This window comes from Egretta garzetta, unplaced genomic scaffold (genome assembly GCF_000687185.1).
Source record: "Egretta garzetta isolate BGI_Z169 unplaced genomic scaffold, ASM68718v1 scaffold17, whole genome shotgun sequence".
In the NCBI taxonomy this organism is placed as follows: Eukaryota; Metazoa; Chordata; class Aves; order Pelecaniformes; family Ardeidae; genus Egretta; species Egretta garzetta.
Genome location: NW_009260136.1, coordinates 119,540 through 136,658, shown reverse-complemented (window position 1 = coordinate 136,658; position 17,119 = coordinate 119,540). Strand labels below are relative to the sequence as shown.

Below are 17,119 nucleotides of genomic sequence, written 5' to 3'. Positions count from 1 at the left end.
AAGATGCTCAAAATCTGCCTGGCTTGGCCTCTTTTCCTGCAGAGCATGGGGCTGGGAACATTTTTCAGAGTCCAACAGCAGTCAGCGTGTACTGAATTGCCCTTTGTCTGCTTTCCTTTCTGCGGCCAGCTGGTAATCGGAGCAGAGCGCCTGCTTGGCTGGCTGTGGCCAGGCAGCAGCCAGATTTAGGAATATGCTAGCACGGTCCCTAGGCAGCCACGTCAGGAGGAGGATTCTTTGGCTTTTCCACCACTGCAAAGAGATGCTTCCAGCCCTCCAGAGCCACCCCATGGCCACTATCAGACCCTGGGGTCAACCAGTGCAATTTTTTGTTTCTGCTCCTACTTGCAAGTGGGCTGAGTCCCCAGCACAAGCTTGGGGTATCACTGCTGCAGCCTCTTGTGCCGTGCTCCAGCAGCTGCTGTGTTTATTCCCATGGGCAATCCTTGTTCAAGACCAGGTTTTTTTCTGGGTAATTTCTGAGGATGTAGAGGTGAGATGGAGACACGATCCCAAGCAGAGAAGCTCTGAGGAAAGCCTAGAAACAGTCTATGGGTGTTTCTGGTCTGGAGCAATGTTGATGCATGGCTGGGACTTAGGATGTGTCCCAAAAACCAGGAGAAGAGGAACTCAAAGAAACATGTGAACAGCCCAGGAAGCTGGTTGCTCTCCAGTGTTTCAGTGACTGACTGCGCAGCTCGTACACTGCGAGACACCTTTCTGTTCAGGCTGGAAGTGTGGCACTCGTCAGCGTGTCGCAAGAGCTCTCTCTTAATGCCTCTTGGCCCCAGGCAGCAGAGGGCTCTCCTTGGCTTGTGGCAACCTCAGGCAGCCCTGTCCCAGTGATTGCTGGACAGGCAGCCTTTAAAGTGGTTGTGCTGGAATCTGAGCACAGATCTGTCTAAAATCCCTCACTGGGGATTGTTTTTGGCAGATACACTTTGGGGTGTTTCTCCTAACATAGCTGTTTCAGCTGCCTGGAGAACCTTGAAAACAGCACATGCTTACCTGCTCCTGTCTCCCCATACCCATGCTCTAAACATGCCCTCCTTTTTCTGTCTTGCAGCTGTGGGGACTCGGGCAATGATCCTTTTCACCAAGGAGCCGTACTCCCAGGATGCCCTGCACGGCCGCAGCGCCATCCTCCGCTGCGAGGTGGAGGAGCCAGCAGATGTGGAGTTTGTATGGCTGCAGAATGGGCTCCCCGTTCAGGACACGGAGCAGCGCTTCAAGGAAGGCAGCAACCTCCAGTTTGTTGCTGTCGATCGGCACCGGGATGCTGGGGACTTCCAGTGTGTAGCAAGGAACCTGCTCACTGGGGAGGAGGCCCGCACAGCCAATGCATCTTTCAATATCAAGTGTGAGTGTGGGGCGAGGGCAGCCAGGCACACGACGCAGCATGGTGCTGCCCACCGTGGACAGGACGCTCTCTTGAGAGGGCCTGAGACTGGACACCAAGTTTTGCCGGGCTGCCTGCTAATGCGTGTGGGGGTGGTGGTCAGACAGGGATCAGCTGGCGTGTGCGAGTAGGATTCCTCTCCAGCTACCATGTCCTTCGCGCCCTCTAGGCTGCTTTTATCTGTTGATGTCCCTAAGGCTGTTGGAGATGCTTTCTGCTGCCTTCCCCATTTGTATATATGAAACGGGGATGTTACTGCACCAAGTATGTCCTGAGTACTGCAAATCCTTTCACAGCCCCTCTTATCCCTCAGAGAAAGCTACACGGGGCAAAGCGGGACATTTCCAGGGTGGGTGTCCCTTTATTCCATGCTGGCTTGAGGACTTAAGTGTCTCTAAGCATGCTTGTGCCTTTGCTGCCTGCTCTGATTATTACAGAGTCTGCATCCACCTGGGCTCTGTAGGTTTGGAGAGCCAGCTGTGTTAATATTCTTTGATCCCACAGGGATTGAGACAGGCAGTGTGGTGCTGAAGCAGCCAGCCAGCGTAGCTGAGATCCAGCCCTCCTCCACAGTGGTGCTGCGGTGTCACATCGACGGCCACCCGCGGTAAGGGTTGCCTTCCAAGGAGCGGACCCTGCCAGGGGCCGCCCTGCACCTTCACTGCGTGCTCTTCCCTTCTCTCCCTATCTCTTTCTCCTCTCTCCTGCGAGGATTCAGTAGAGTCTAGGGAAGGCGAAAGGCAGGATTGAGCCTGTGGCTGAACACCGGGGGAGAAGGCAAACGGCTTCCGCCGAGCCGCGTAGCAAGGAGCACAGTAAGGACGGGCTGTCACAGTCCGGTTGCTGAGCTGCTTGGTGTGCTGCGGTCACTCTCCGTCGCTTTCCAGTCATGTCCCGTCCACTTGGCTGCATGTCTCATGGCTTCATGTCTGTGTTGGGGCCAGCAGCGGGGACGAAGAGCCAGGGAAATGGGCCATCTCTGGGCTCTCTCCTCTGCACACATGCTCTCTGGGGAGCCCTGTCAGTGCCCTGCACCCGGTCACCCTCTCACCCTTGTCTTGCAGCCCCACGTGGCAGTGGTTTCGGGATGGTGTCCCCCTCCCCGATGGCCGCAGCAGCTATTCTGTCAGCAACAAGGAGCGAACGCTGACCCTGCAGAGCGCAAGCCCCGACGACAATGGTCTCTACTACTGCTGTGCCCGCAGTGCTGTCGGCTTCGTCTGCAGCCAGAACAACTTCACGCTGAATATCATCGGTGAGTTGTGTCCCGGTTGCTCAGGGCTGGGGCTTGGCTGTTTTACTGCTGTGCTAACAGCCTTCCCTTGCTGCAGGCTGGGAGCCAGGCTGCAGGGGAAGTGTTAGGCTGGTGTGACTGTCTCTTTGCAAAGCCTCTAGTCGGAGGCAGGCCTGATACATCTGGCTGGGTTTGAACCCTACCCTGTCTACAGGTGTTAATTTGCCCCTGCATCTTTCTGGAGCAGGTCTATGCTATCATCTCTGGTTCTGGAGCACCACGGTCCTCCCTTCTTCAACAAGGTTTGAACCCTGGAGGCTGTAGGTGCTGCTGGTTCTGCTAATACCAGGGCCACCGTGGGGCCATGTGGGTGAGATGCCCTGTTGGCCTTTGGAGGCAAGGCCCAAGGAGGGCTGGAGGTGTTGACCTTAGAGAGGTATTTGGAATTGGACAAGGGAATTTGCAGTCCGGTGACAGGTATGATCTGTTCGCTAGGAGCCCAGGGTGCTCAGGGCCTTGCTGGAAGCAGAAGGGGCTTTACCCAGAGCAGCTACCACATGCAGTCCCAGGCACTGCCTGCCTAACTACAGCTGTGCTGGCATGTCTGCCTCCTTCAGGCCGCCAGTGTGCTTGCAGGGTACACCCTGCTCTTTTTTGTTTCCTCCAGAGCACTGGTGAAGGGACACCACAAGCTGCTTTGCTCTTCTCACCCTTCTGTGGTCTTTGACATTGCAGATGAGAGCTTTCCTCGGGCGGTGATCGTCCCACAAGACCTCATCGTGACAAAGAACGAAGAGGCCATGTTTGACTGCCAGTTTGCAGCCGTGCCCCCTCCCATGCAGGAGTGGCTCTTTGAAGACAGCCCCATCACCAACAGATCCAAGTAATAGGGACCCCGGTGATGTGGGCAGGGCTGGGAGGAGGGGGGGCACCATGTTCCAGAAGCAACAGAAGAATGGCCAAACCCTGGCTGTGCCTGAGGGCAAGCATTCAGCATCGAGCTGGCCATTGGGATTGATTTCTCAGCTTGGCTGGCTTGGGTTTAGTAGGGCCTTGGTACTTGTGCATGGCCTTTAACTGCATAGGACTCAGCAGGCGGTTTGTCCTCAAATGAGTCTGTGGGGCTGTTGGTCCTAGGTGCCCACACATGGTGATCCCTAAAGCTGGGGATGTCTCCCAGTCCCAGGTGTCCACACGTTGGGATTTTGTGGAGCCAGGTTCAACTCAAGCCCCAGACAGCCACTTAGGACAATTTCCAGAGTCAGGGACATGTCCCAGTACTAGATTGCCCACAGGTGGTGATCGCCAGACTGAGGGACACCTTCCAGCCCCCAACATCTGCACCGTGATCACTGGGTCTGTGGCTGTCTTGCACTTCCAGATACCAGTGCACGGTGATCCCCAGAGCCAGGAATGTTTCTGAGCCCCAGACACCTATGCATGGGGCAATCCCCAGAGCTGGGAACATCTCCCAGCCTAGGCTGCCCATGGATGGTGATCCTGGAGCCTGGGTTGTCTCTCAGCCAGGCAGTGCAAGGCAAATGGTGCTATCTGGGTGCCAGATGCCCAGTCGCCTGGCAGCTCCTGGGCGCCACCTTGTGCCCCCTACCCCCTTTTCTGGCTGTGCCAGCTTTCAGAGCTGGCCCAATTTGGTAATGCATCTTTTGGTGGGAACCAGCTCTTCTCCAAGAAAGAGATTTCTGTTAGTTCATTTTCTCCATTAAGCATGTGTCCCACCATCTCCTTGTTTATGTGTGTTGCTCCCCCTGCACTGTGAAGCTTTGACTCAGCACAAAGTCTCCCTCTTGATTCTATGGGCTCATGTAGGACATCTCGGGGCTGTGGCTCTGGCCCATGTCCTACAGAGATGCCCACTGAGCCCTGCCTCTCCCCTCGTGCCCAGGACCACCGTGTTTGCCAATGGTTCCCTGCTGGTCACCCAGGTGAGGGCTCGCAGCACCGGTGTCTATAAATGTGTTGGGCGTGGACAGAGAGGGAAAGCTCTTGTGCTGAAGGCGACTCTGCGGCTAGCAGGTGAGGTCCTTGGGCTGGTGGCAGGGTGGGCAGTGGGTGCCAGAGTTGCAGAGTCACTTAGGAGCTATGCAACAATATAGTGATGGGTCAGTACATGGAGAACTGCTTCGTTCATCTGTGAAATGGCTCCTCCTTGCTGCCTGGATGAGGGGAGCAAACATAGCTTGTGCACTCTCTCCCTTGGCTGGTGCCTCCCATGGATATGATGTTGCTGTTAGGTTGGCTACACGTTCCTGCCCTGTTTGAGCCCTGCTGTCTATTGCTCCTTTCAGAGATCGAAGAAATGGAACCCTTCTCCCCAAAGGTGTTGACAGCAAACCAGGGGCACCGTGTGACCTGCACTGCCCCACGAGGCATACCCACACCCCAGGTCTGGTGGGAGAGGAACCAGGAACGAGTTCCCACTACTGGCAGGGTGCACCAAGAGGCAGAGCAGCTCATTTTCACCAGTATCACTGAGACGGATGCGGGGACCTACACCTGCCATGCTGCCAACAAGGCTGGAGAGAAGAAACAGGAGCTGAGCATCACTGTGGCTAGTAAGCAGCTTTCCAAGAAGGGCTGGGAGCAGAGAAAGGGGCTGGATAGGGGGTTGGGGCAAACTGGGGCGGGACAGTGCATCACCTCGCTGCTACAGAGAAGCACATCTCTCACGGCTGGGCTGCAGCCCCCATGGCTGGCTGTACACTGCCTGTCTGGTCTGTGCTGGTGCTGGCCAGAAGGGTGGTGAGCAGCCCTGCATAACCCCTTGCCTCCATGCCCAGCGGTACCCAAGTGGGTGGAGATGCCCAAGGACAGCCAGCTGGAGGAGAGCAAGCCGGGATACCTGCACTGCCTCAGCAAGGCCTCCCTGAAACCCACCGTCACCTGGTACCGCAATGGCATCTCCATCTCTGAGGTGAGGCAATGGGGCAAGCCCCTGCCATTCATGGGTACTTCTGCTGGGCACCTGCTCCGCTCTTTCCTCTGCTGCTGCTGTTTCTCACCTTGCTTCTAGGGCCAGCATCCCTGTCACCCCCCACTCTGGCCATGTTCCTGGCACCATCTCTATCCTACTGGTGTATGGGTGCACAACTGGCTGTTTCTAGCCACTTGGCTGGCAGCCAGACCTGTGGTTTTGGGGCAGTGACAAGAAAGATGTCCCTCAGAGAGATGTCACTGCAGCTTGCCTTAGTTTTCCATGTGGGTCTCAGCAGGGCTGTGTCTATCTGAGTCATGGTGTGGGCATGTGGAGCATCAGGAGTGCCACAAGCAAGATCTGAGCCCAGGGCTGGTGACAGTGTCATTTCTGCCGTGCTCCCTCCCTCCCTCTGTGCAGGACTCACGGTTTGAGATCTCTGAGAATGGGACACTGCGCATCAACAACGTGGAGGTATATGATGGGACCATGTACAAGTGCGTGAGCAGCACACCAGCAGGCAGCATCGAGGGATACGCACGGGTGCATGTGCTAGGTAAGCTGACAAGCGCTCCAGGTCCTCCCCTTGCAGGGAACTCTTTTGCCTAGCAGGGTGCAGGCATGACACCCTCAGCTCCAGTGCCTGCTGCGGCTGGGGGCACCTCCCAGCACATCTGTCTCTTGCAGAGAAGCTGAAGTTCACGCCTCCACCCCAGCCACTGCAGTGCATGGAGTTTGATAAGGAGGTTACAGTGTCCTGCTCAGCCACAGGCCGGGAAAAACCCACCATCCAGTGGACTAAAACAGGTAAGGGGGACTTGGATGCACTATGCCTGTTTCTGACCTGGGGCCTCAGGAACTTTGGGTTGGCCCACCTCCAACATGGGCGAAGCAGCGGTGCTGTGGCTGCCTGGGAAGCCACCATGTGGCACAGCGCTTCATGCGTGACTGCTGCATCCCTCTTCTTGCATCCTGCAGATGGGAGCAGCCTGCCATCCCATGTCAGCCACAATGCTGGCATCTTGTCCTTCCACAAGGTGAGCAGGAGTGACTCGGGGAACTACACATGCATTGCCTCCAACAGCCCACAGGGTGAGATCCGTGCCACCGTGCAGCTTGTGGTAGCAGGTAAGGGCTCTATGGAAGGCAGGTGGGTTTCCTGCTATGTTGGCCTTGCAGTGCGTTTGCCTGGGTGGCACCCAATTGGTGTGTCCCTGCAGAGAGAGAAATGTATGGCCTGGCTCCAAGCTCTGCCCCATGGCACTTGAGTGTCTTGGTTTGTCAGTGCTTTGCATACAGCCCAAGAGGGCACGTGCTACTGTGCCAGTGGTGGCCCTGCTCCCTTGTGAGAACTCAGCACCATTCCCAGGAGCTGACAGCGTTTGTGTCTGCCTCTCTACCTTCAGTTTATGTCACCTTCAAGCTAGAGCCAGAGCCCACGACGGTGTACCAGGGGCACACAGCCATGTTCCAGTGCCAGGCAGAGGGGGACCCCATGCCGCACATCCAGTGGAAAGGGAAGGACAAGATTTTGGATCCTGGCAAGCTCCTGCCCAGGTACATAGCCTCCATTCCAAACTGAAATATGGCGCTCCCCATGCCTACCCAGCATGCGGGTGCCGATGGTGTGGTCTTGGGTTCCCAGCTTGGGGGGCACACAGTAAGTTGTTTCCATGTCCCAGGGCCTGGACTCCCCTGGCCCCAGGGTTACTCTTTCTGCCACAGCCTGCCAAACTGCAGCTGAGCTACAACCATTTGTTCTTGAGCATTGCACAACCTGAGATTCAAGTTGATTGCACTGGGGAGATGGGGCTGAGGCCAAGGCATCCTGGGGAGATGGGGCTGCAGGTGCCCCAAGCCTGCCTCTGCCCTGTGGTGCTTGCAAAGGGCTCTATGTGGTTGGCAGGATTCAGATCATGCCCAATGGCTCCCTGGTGATTTACGACGTCACCACTGAGGACTCTGGAAAATACACCTGTATCGCCGGCAACAGCTGCAACATCAAGCACCGCGAGGCCTTCCTATACGTTGTAGGTAAGGGAGGTGCCCAACGTCAGGACCTGGTTTCCTCGTATCCCTGGCAGCTCTAGGCCCTGCCTCTGGCCCCCGCCAGTGGGTGCTGCGTGTCAGGTCATGCCTGCTAGGGAGTCATGGCAGCATCCCTATCAGGATGCAGTGCGGTGTTCTGTGGGCTGTGCCATGTTCTGCCGCTGAACGATGAGATGGCCACAGCAGGGTGGGGGGTGTGTGTGTGTGTCTCATTCCTCCCTATTCCTGATGAGGGTTTGGGAAATCCCTCCGCACCCTCATGGGTTTGATGCTCTCTTCCCCACAGACAAGCCGGCAGCAGAAGAGGATGAGGGGCCTGGCAGCCCCACACCCTACAAGATGATCCAGACCATTGGGCTTTCAGTGGGCGCAGCTGTTGCCTACATTATTATCGTGCTGGGGCTGATGTTCTACTGTAAGAAGCGGAGAAAAGCCAAGAGGCTGAAGAAGCACCCGGAGGGCGAGGAGCCCGAAATGGAGTGTCTAAATGGTGAGGCCAGCACCCCTGGGAGTGGGGGCTTCACTGCTGGCCCCTTGCCCCTGGACTGGAAGGGCGAGGGGCAGGGAGCTCCCAGGGAACAGGGTACTCCTCTTTAGCCTTGGAGTCTGTTGCTCTTGGTTTGGCCTCTGGTGGCGGAGACCTGCTGCCAGGAGAGAAATAGGCAAGTTAGTGTCAAACCTGCATCCCAGCTCCATGCTGTGGCCATCTCTGCTGAGTTATGTGTTGCTTCTGCTCTCCAGCACCTGTACGTGGCATCACATACACCCATTGCCAAGGGAAGGGGAGTATCCCTGTTGCAATGTAATGAAATTGGGGATTGGACTAGATGATCTCCTGAGGTCCCTTCGAGTGGGGGCTTCACTGCTGGCCCCTTGCCCCTGGACTGGAAGGGCAAGGGGCAGGGAGCTCCCAGGGAACAGGGTACTCCTCTTTAGCCTTGGAGTCTGTTGCTCTTGGTTTGGCCTCTGGTGGCGGAGACCTGCTGCCAGGAGAGAAATAGGCAAGTTAGTGTCAAACCTGCATCCCAGCTCCATGCTGTGGCCATCTCTGCTGAGTTATGTGTTGCTTCTGCTCTCCAGCACCTGTACGTGGCATCACATACACCCATTGCCAAGGGAAGGGGAGTATCCCTGTTGCAATGTAATGAAATTGGGGATTGGACTAGATGATCTCCTGAGGTCCCTTCCAACCCTTGCGATTCTGTGATTCTGTGAAATAGTAGTACTCTGCTGGCCTGTTCAAATCACAGTTCAGCAGCTCCTGGTGCTAGAGGGAAGACTTTTCACTGAACAGCCCTGAAATCTGCTTTGAACTCGCCCTGTTATCTCTGAAACCCATATAAGCTTTGAGCATCTACAGCATCCTTCAACAAGGACTTCTGGAGCTTAACAGGTTATCTAAAAGCTATCTCTTTGCTTTTCAAGCTTGTCACCTGTCAGCTCTGTAGTGGAACACATGGCTCTTCTGTATGTCCGATTGTTCCTGTGAGTGCCTTTTCTGGTTGCACTATTGCCTTTCTGAGATGGGGAGCCCCAGACAGGACTTGGTGCATCCAGTTTTGCAGAGTCACACAGCTTCTGCTGTGTCCTGTTCCCGGCTGTGCCACTGGCTTCAGTTGCCTGCCCACACAGCTTGCTCTGGAGAGAGAGCAGGCAGCTCAGGGCTGAGCCCACCACTGTGGATGGGACGTGGGGGCTGCTTTCCCCAGGCCTCATGTTGTATCTCTGGCTGCACCTCCCTGTGCTCTGTGTCCCTCTGCAGCTGGCCACAGCTGGCCTGTTAACTTTGTTGCTAGCTAAGTTGGCAGTTTTGGCAAGCAGCTGCCAGCGGTGCTCCTTCCATATTGGCAGCATGTTGCACTGCCCTGGTTCCTACCTTCTGTGCGTCCATTGGAGGATGTTCCCTCCTGCGGCAGCTGAGCTGCTTTTTAACAGCTGTTTCCATGAGACCCCGCAAATAGACTGAACTGCATTGCCGTTGAGCATGAGATATGCGATTCCTTCAGTGGACCCAAGAGATCTGTGGGGCATCACTTTCATTTCCAAAAGCTGCTTCAGCTCTTTCTCCTGATGTTGTGGTTGTCCTTGCCTCATTGATACCAGTGAGGACTTGTAAGTGATGGGGTGTGGTCGAGTTTGCTGCCCTTATAATTCCCTAGATCTCCCCCCACCCCACTGTAAGTGCTTCCCCCTCCTAGTTCTCCAGCACACAACCATGTCCTGATCGTGTGGGGGTTGCTATGAGGTCCTGGCAAAACATCGCTGCTGGGTTTGTCTCCTGTTTTTCCTCTTGTATTGGTACTTTGAACAGAGCCAAACCTCCAGAAGAGAAATCTGGCTGTGGGGAACCTCCTGGGAGCAGGGATGCAGGAGCATCTCTGCAGCTTTGTGCTCTGCTGCTGTCTCCACTGTGAGCTCTTCCTGTGAACAAGTCGCAGGTGGCTCACCTGTGCCAACAGGCTCTGGCTAGCATCCTCTTCCTGGGAAAGGATTTGTTTTAATATTTTTTTGAGGTGGTCTCAGATTTTTATTTTGGCCTATCTTTATTATATTTTTCTTTTGATTCTGACAGAGTTTGCCTCTTTTATCCCCTTCATTTGGAACCAGTTTAGCTGTCGGAGAGATGCATCTTCACTGTTACAAGCAGACCTCGCTGTCCAGATGTCTACACTCCTTTTTGGTACTTCCATAGCCTCTCTGGAGAAGCGGTTTGTGTTTGCTGTCAGGTCCAGTGGAGTCACCCCCTTCACCATGGTCTTCAAAGATTTGGCTCTTCCTCCTTTTGATGTGGTCCCTCTTTAGCTGGGTGACCTGCAGTATCTCAGCACCTACAAGTACTCCCTGGCTGGCCACCAGCTGACTTTTCCAGTGCCTTCAGGACCCAGACAGATTTGACCTTCCTATGAATTTGCAGTGGATCCTTTGTATGGATTTCCTGTGGTTCAATGCACTTCTAACAAGTCAGTCACCTTCCAAGGTCATGTCCTTGGTGTGCCACATCCTCTGTAACAAGGGTGCTTGCTGTCAGTGTCCCTCTGTCTGACTGTGCTGCTTTTTTTGGGTGAACACAGACACAGCATTTGGGGAGGTTAACAGCTGCAGGGACTGAGGGGAGCATTTGATTCCTCTGTTGGCATGTGCTAATTTCTCCAGGGCAGCACGGCTGTGTCTCTCCAGGAGATGCTCAGGTGTTACAGGCAGGTGGGCAAAGCAGGCAGCTCCTCTACACTTGGTTTCCCTCTGGACTGCTGGATACATAAATTAAACCTCCTGTTCATGTTTGCAGTCCCTTTGTTATCAACTGTCTCATCGAAGCTCTGTGAAACATGTGGATGTCTGTTCTCAAAAGTTCGTCGTTGCTGCCTGCTGGTGCTGTCTCTCAGTGGCAGCGTACTCCCTCTGCAGCCTTTGGTATTTTCTTGGCACAGTTGCAGCGGTCGTCTAGTATTTTCCTCCTGGCTTCAAGTTTGTAGTCTTGAGACACTATCAGTCATGAGTGCAGACAGCACAGGCTCAAACAGTCTCGCTAATAATTAGCATAAAAACAGAGGGAGTGTAAGCAGCACCGAGCTTTCATTTGTAGGGTAGGTGGTGGGGTTTTGCTATGGTCTTCTGCAAATGTTACTCCAGCATGTGAGAGAGGACAGCTCTTGGTAGCCATGGCTCTTAAGTCAACGTATCTCAGCCTTCACAGCTCTAAGCTTATCTGTGACAAAGCCATGGTCCCTGTCATTGTGGCCAGACCTGCTCAGGATGTGCTGGTGGGCTGCTACCTCTCTTGTACGCATGCATTGTAAGCATACATGTACACACACTGCTGTACAATACTGCTTGATGGAAATCATGGGCAGTGGGATTCCTGTTGGAGCTACCTCATGTTGAGTCAAGTCTTAATTTTGTGATTAAATCCTTCTGCATGGCCAGGTGTTCCCTTAATGCTTGCTCCTGGACTAGCTGAAATGGAGTGTGAACAGTAATTCAGGGTGATGCTGCACATGTGTCAGCCACATTAGCTCAGTGCCATGCCCTGCTTCACATTCAACCTTCTTCCTTCAGTTTATGGAAAGTACCACTTCCTAGTGCCAAGTCTCATCCAAGCAGTAAATGCATTCAAAATCAAGGTTAGCTATCTATACAGTCTTTCCCCTATGAGCTGCCTATAGAATGCAGGGTTCTCTACTTTCTTGAGGCACTGATGTTTTGTCCTATTCACTGGTTTCTATTTGTGCTAGGGAAATTTCTAGTGGAGTTCCTGAGCAGAAAGCTTTCTGGAGTTAATTGCAAGGATAGTGCTTCCTAGCACTGCTTTAACCCAGGCAGTAAAGGAAACTCCAGGCTGATCTGGTCTGACAGGCTCAAGATTACCAAGGACACAAGCATTGCTGACTTGCTGGGAAGTGAGCAGGAGCAGGGGGGTCAGGCTCCAGCAGCTGATGCCAGATAGACTTGAGAGTCTCTTGGGCATCAAGAAACTGTGGTTATACGAGCAGGGTCCTCTCTGTCTGCCTCGCACGTTCAATCTCCTGCTGCTATTCTGCAGAGATTTGTCAATGGTAGTTTGGGTGTAGGTGGCTACATGGATGACTGAGTGGCTACATGGGACAGACAAGGCCAGATGGGGCTGGTTGGCTCTGGGACCAAAGCTGTTGCTCAGCGTCTGATTTCAAGGGTGGCTGCAGGGCTGCCAGAGATGGGGCCAGACATGAGCCCAGAGGGAACAACTGTGTGGAGGCCACTCTGTTTCCTGGAGCTAGACATCAAGCTGGGGTTCTCGGAGCCAGTTGTGGGTGATTGGAGTGTCGGCCCCAGAAGGGGCTGATCACCAGCATGACATTCTCTGCACAGCCTGGCAGGATGCTGAAGCCATTTCTGCTTCCCTTGCAGGTGGTGCTTTGCTGCAGAATGGGCAGATGACAGCAGAGATCCAGGAAGAAGTGGCCTTGACCAACCTAGGCAGCAGCTCTGGGGCCAGCAAGCGGCACAGTGCTGCTGACAAGATGCACTTTCCACGTTCCAACCTGCAGACAATCACAACCCTGGGTATGCTGAGCCACCCTGGCCCTGACCCCATTCCAGAAGGAAATCTGTGGCTGAAGCCCCAGCATGTCCTAGCCAGAAAAGTGGATATGCTGGCTTACAGAGGGCCCTGCAGGCACTGGGCTGTCAAATATATATGCTGTCCTAATGTATGGTGTTTCCCATGTGCTGCTCTATACTTCCAGGCAGGGGGGAGTTTGGTGAAGTGTTCCTGGCCAAGGCAAAAGGTGCAGAGGATGGTGAGGGTGAAGCACTGGTCCTGGTGAAGAGCTTGCAGACGAGGGATGAACAGCTGCAGATGGACTTCCGGCGAGAGGCAGAAATGTTTGGCAAGCTAAACCACTCCAATGTGGTGCGGCTGCTGGGGCTGTGCCGCGAGGCAGAGCCGCACTACATGGTCCTAGAGTATGTAGACTTGGTAAGGGCCCTGCCACCAGTGTCTGCAGTGAGGAGGAGGGGGTTGGACAATGGGCATGGGGCCTGCAAGTGTGACGTGGTCCAGGTTGGCAGGACAGGACAAGTAAGATGCAGGGAGACCAGGCTGAGCTGTTCCCAATGTGTGGAGGAATCTCTAGGGGGATGGGGGTCTCCTGTGAGACCTGGAGGTGACTTTGTCCTACATCCTCCTGATTTCTGGTTTATGTCGAGGACTCAACTGAATAAGTTAAGCTATAGGACTCCATGCTGCAGAATGGCTGCAAATGCTAAGGGCTGCTATGAGGAACATGGAGTTCATGGGAGAGATGCCTTGATTTTAGCCAGTTGAGACCCAGGAGTGAGGTGCTGGCTTGCCCTACAGGGCAAGGACCAGGAGGACAGGTGGGGACTATGGCCCAGGAGATGAAGGTTCCCAGTAGGCCTGCCACATCTGGACACTGCAGGGACCAATGCGGCTGGCAGCATGGAGACGTGCTGCTTCTGAGTTGCTGTCTGTCTCCCAGGGGGACCTGAAGCAGTTCTTGAGGATCTCCAAGAGCAAAGATGAGTCTCTCAAGCCGCAGCCGCTTACTACCAAACATAAGGTGATAATGCAGCTTTGGAAGTGCTGTGGGGCTGGGGAGCCTGAATAGGGCAGCCAGTGCTGATATCTCTCTGGGGTCAGGTGTCTCTCTGCACACAGGTGGCCCTGGGCATGGAGCATCTCTCCAATGGCAGGTTTGTGCACCGGGACTTGGCAGCCAGGAACTGCCTGGTCAGTGCCCAGCGGCAGGTCAAGGTCTCATCCCTGAGCCTCAGCAAGGACGTATACAACAGGTCAGCTGGGAGCCTGGCAGGGGAATGGGAGGGGATGGGATGATGCCAGTCTCATTGCCTGCCTGTCCTTCCTGCAGCGAGTACTACCACTTCCGCCAGGCCTGGATCCCGCTGCGCTGGATGCCACCTGAAGCTGTTCTGGAGGACGAGTTCTCCACCAAGTCAGATGTGTGGTCCTTTGGGGTGCTCATGTGGGAGGTCTTCATGCATGGGGAGATGCCCTACACCCCACTGGCAGATGATGAGGTCCTAGCAGGTATGTGGAGTACCTTGTGCTGTCCCTGGCATTGTAGCCTATTTCCTTTTCTTGTGGTAGAGAGGGCCAACCGGGCTGTGTAACGGTCCCCCCACTCTTGACACAGTGCTGGTCTGGCTGGGGAAGGCTGTGCCAGCACACGTGGAGAGATGCTGCCCTCCTTGCACCCCGCAGAGAGGATCATACCTCTTCCCAACAGCCCTTTGGACTTTGCTTTCACACCAGGTCTGCAGTCAGGAAAGACGAAGCTCCCGCATCCCGAGGGCTGTCCTTCCCGCCTCGCCAAGCTGATGCAGCGCTGCTGGGCCCCCAGCCCTAAGGATCGACCCTCCTTCAGCGAGCTTGCCACTGCCCTCGGGGACAGCCCAGCTGACAGCAAGGCCTGAGCATCCCGGCCCTTGCTGGGGGAAGGATGCAGTGGGGTGGACAGGGGTCTGTAGGTGCCTGGGGAGCCCCTGGCGCTCCTGTGGCCCCTTGCTGAGCACAACCCCGATGCACCAGCGAGCAGCTCGGTACCAGCAGCTGCTGGACTCAAAGCACAAGCCAGTGTACCCCAGCCCCACCCCCCCCTCTCCTCCACAGTTCCCAAAAAGCAGCCCTTGCTGCCTCTTGCTCTCTGCCTGCCCAGCCCGGTGCCCTTGGGCTGCTGGTGTGGATGGAGCGCAGCTCCCCATCACCCGGCAAGAGCTGGGCTCCAGCACCAGGCTCTCCCTCCCCGCTCACCACGTGCATATCTGCTGGCCTGGTCTGGCGCCTCTCTATATCCATCTGTGCTAGGCATGCCTGACTCCCCCATGCCCCAGGGGTGCAGGCCAGCCAGCAGGAACACGAAGTGCCTGGCATATGAAGGAGCTCACTACCTTTCCCAACTACCCTGTGCCTTTTTTTTGTACGATGACTCTGGGCAGCGCCCCCTCTCTCCCTCTTCCTCTTCCAGAGTGCTGACTCCTCCCTACCATAGTATTTCTGTTACTGGAATGCAGCCTAGAGTGGGTTAGTTTGTTTGCTTGAGCAGAGGGTATGGCAGCCAAAAAGGGTTGGGTTTTGTTGGGTTTTTATGTGCTGCTCTCAATAAAGAAGGCTTTTTTTGGGGGGGTTTGGTCTTTGTAAGATACTGCTGTCAGATGGCTGTTTGACTGTTTTTCTCCACATGGTTCCTGGGACGTGTTGGGGGATGGTTCCTCAGGCATGTCCCCTGTGTTTAACCCTTTTGCCTCATATCCAGCTGGATCTGAGATGCAGTTCCCAGCCTGTTGTGTCCTGAGGGAGCACTTTGCCTCAGTGCTTACTGCCTCACTGGGCAGTCATGGATTGCTCTCCAGGAGGGACATGTGCCTCAAGGGAAAATGTCCCTCTTGGACTCCCTGCAAGCTTTCATAACGACTGTTCTCTTTTGTAATTGAGTTTATGCACCCACCCCTGTGGCCTGGGGCAGCTTTGCAGCCAGCACGTTGTTGTGATTTGCACAGATTTCAGCTGCTGCTTCTTACAGGGCTGAGGAGCTAGCAGGGCCAGGCCTGGATAAGGATACTAGGGTGGGACTCCTGCTGTCACGTGTGGACTGCCAGCCAATGATCCTGAGAAACGGCAGGGTCCTGGGGAAGGAGAGGTGGGCAAATGGTATACAAGAAGCACCAGTCCTCACAGCTTGAACGTGAGCCAAGCTAGCATGGGGTAAGCCTTTTCCCTTGGAGCCAGAGTGGGAGCCTGGGGTTGGCCAAGCTGCAGAACAGCATTTTCAGTTGCTGCACAGCTCTGGGTTGGGGGTTTATAGAGAAAGATGTGAGGTCTTCCCTGAGGCCCACAGGGGCTGGACTTCAGGCAATGAGCACAAGCTGCACAAGGGAAATTCATACTTGGTATTATGCTTCCCTGCAAGGGTGGTAAAAGTCTGAGACAGTCCCAGAGAAGCTCTGTCATCAGAGAGACTCAACCCTGGACCAGATAAGCCCTGAATCTAGTTGGTTCTGCTTTAAAGCAGGGAGTGACCAGAAACGTGCAGGATCCCCTTCCCACCTCTGCTATCCAGAGAGGCTATGGAGATGCCGGAGGGTGAACAGGGCTCATTCCTTGGAATGTGCTATCTGGCACTGAGCTCAGATTTGATCCAGGGCTTGGGACTGGGGTTAGCCTGGCCTGTCTGGGTGCAAGCAAGTTTGCTGGCTAAAGAGCAGTTGCCAAAAGTGTTTGTCCCTTTCCTGATACTTGTGATGTGTATTGCAGCTGAGATCTGTGGAGTCTCCCCAAGCCAACGCCTCTCAGTGAGCCAAGATGTGGCTGTAGCTGGCTGTTGGGTCCCTGGACCTCATGTTCCTTCACATAGTGGGCTTGGCAGTTGGTTATTGCCACTGAACCCTTGCTGCCTCCATGACCCTTCCCCAGATGGCCTGGCCATAGCCTGGGGCTGGTGGCATTGTGCACACTGGGAGGAGCTGTTACAGGCGGAGGTTTCAGCATGGGCCTTCTCTCCCCCTTGCAGCAACATGTCCCTCCTTCCAGTCCTTCCCAGTGTGCACAATCCTTTTGAAGTGTGTGAGTGCCATAGCACTGCTACATGCATGCGCTCCAACTTGCAAGTGACCTCATGCATTTGCTGTTGTTTGGTGTCTGTTCCATCTCTCCCATCCATCCCATTCCTGTGAACCTCTCAGGCAAGACAGCTGCACGCTGTGAGCTTATTCCTTCAACGAAGTCACTAATGAATGTGTCTTGCCTTGCCTATGCGTCCCTGTGGTATTCTTTACCTCTAGAGCACATCTTGCCCCAGAAATAATCCCAGCTGGTTCTGCAGCTGCTTCCTTGTGCACTTCTGGATAGCCCATATCAGAGCCTGTCACTCAATCCTTCTAGCTGGGCTAGCATTACAGAATCATAGAATCGTTTAGGTTGGAAAAGACCCTTAAGATCATCAAGTCCAACCATTAACCTAACCCTGCCATCCCACCACTAAACCATGTC

General features: G+C 54.8%; 1 protein-coding gene across 1 annotated transcript in view; it reads left to right on the top strand.

Moving 5' to 3' along the window:
- Nucleotides 1-16,269, top strand: part of PTK7 (protein tyrosine kinase 7 (inactive)) — a 35,794-nt gene extending 19,525 nt beyond the window's left edge. Inside the window, exons 2-20 of the mRNA XM_009641611.2 lie at nucleotides 1,067-1,360; nucleotides 1,904-2,006; nucleotides 2,464-2,654; nucleotides 3,369-3,516; nucleotides 4,537-4,667; nucleotides 4,940-5,206; nucleotides 5,432-5,565; nucleotides 5,986-6,121; nucleotides 6,253-6,372; nucleotides 6,544-6,693; nucleotides 6,972-7,122; nucleotides 7,472-7,599; nucleotides 7,901-8,104; nucleotides 12,499-12,654; nucleotides 12,837-13,069; nucleotides 13,593-13,673; nucleotides 13,754-13,905; nucleotides 13,983-14,161; nucleotides 14,387-16,269. Of these exons, the coding sequence (XP_009639906.1) occupies nucleotides 1,084-1,360; nucleotides 1,904-2,006; nucleotides 2,464-2,654; nucleotides 3,369-3,516; nucleotides 4,537-4,667; nucleotides 4,940-5,206; nucleotides 5,432-5,565; nucleotides 5,986-6,121; nucleotides 6,253-6,372; nucleotides 6,544-6,693; nucleotides 6,972-7,122; nucleotides 7,472-7,599; nucleotides 7,901-8,104; nucleotides 12,499-12,654; nucleotides 12,837-13,069; nucleotides 13,593-13,673; nucleotides 13,754-13,905; nucleotides 13,983-14,161; nucleotides 14,387-14,547 (3,102 nt within the window). The 5' untranslated portion in view covers nucleotides 1,067-1,083 and the 3' untranslated portion in view covers nucleotides 14,548-16,269. The remainder of the gene's footprint in view (nucleotides 1-1,066; nucleotides 1,361-1,903; nucleotides 2,007-2,463; nucleotides 2,655-3,368; nucleotides 3,517-4,536; nucleotides 4,668-4,939; nucleotides 5,207-5,431; nucleotides 5,566-5,985; nucleotides 6,122-6,252; nucleotides 6,373-6,543; nucleotides 6,694-6,971; nucleotides 7,123-7,471; nucleotides 7,600-7,900; nucleotides 8,105-12,498; nucleotides 12,655-12,836; nucleotides 13,070-13,592; nucleotides 13,674-13,753; nucleotides 13,906-13,982; nucleotides 14,162-14,386) is intronic.
- Nucleotides 16,270-17,119: the final 850 nt, after the last annotated feature.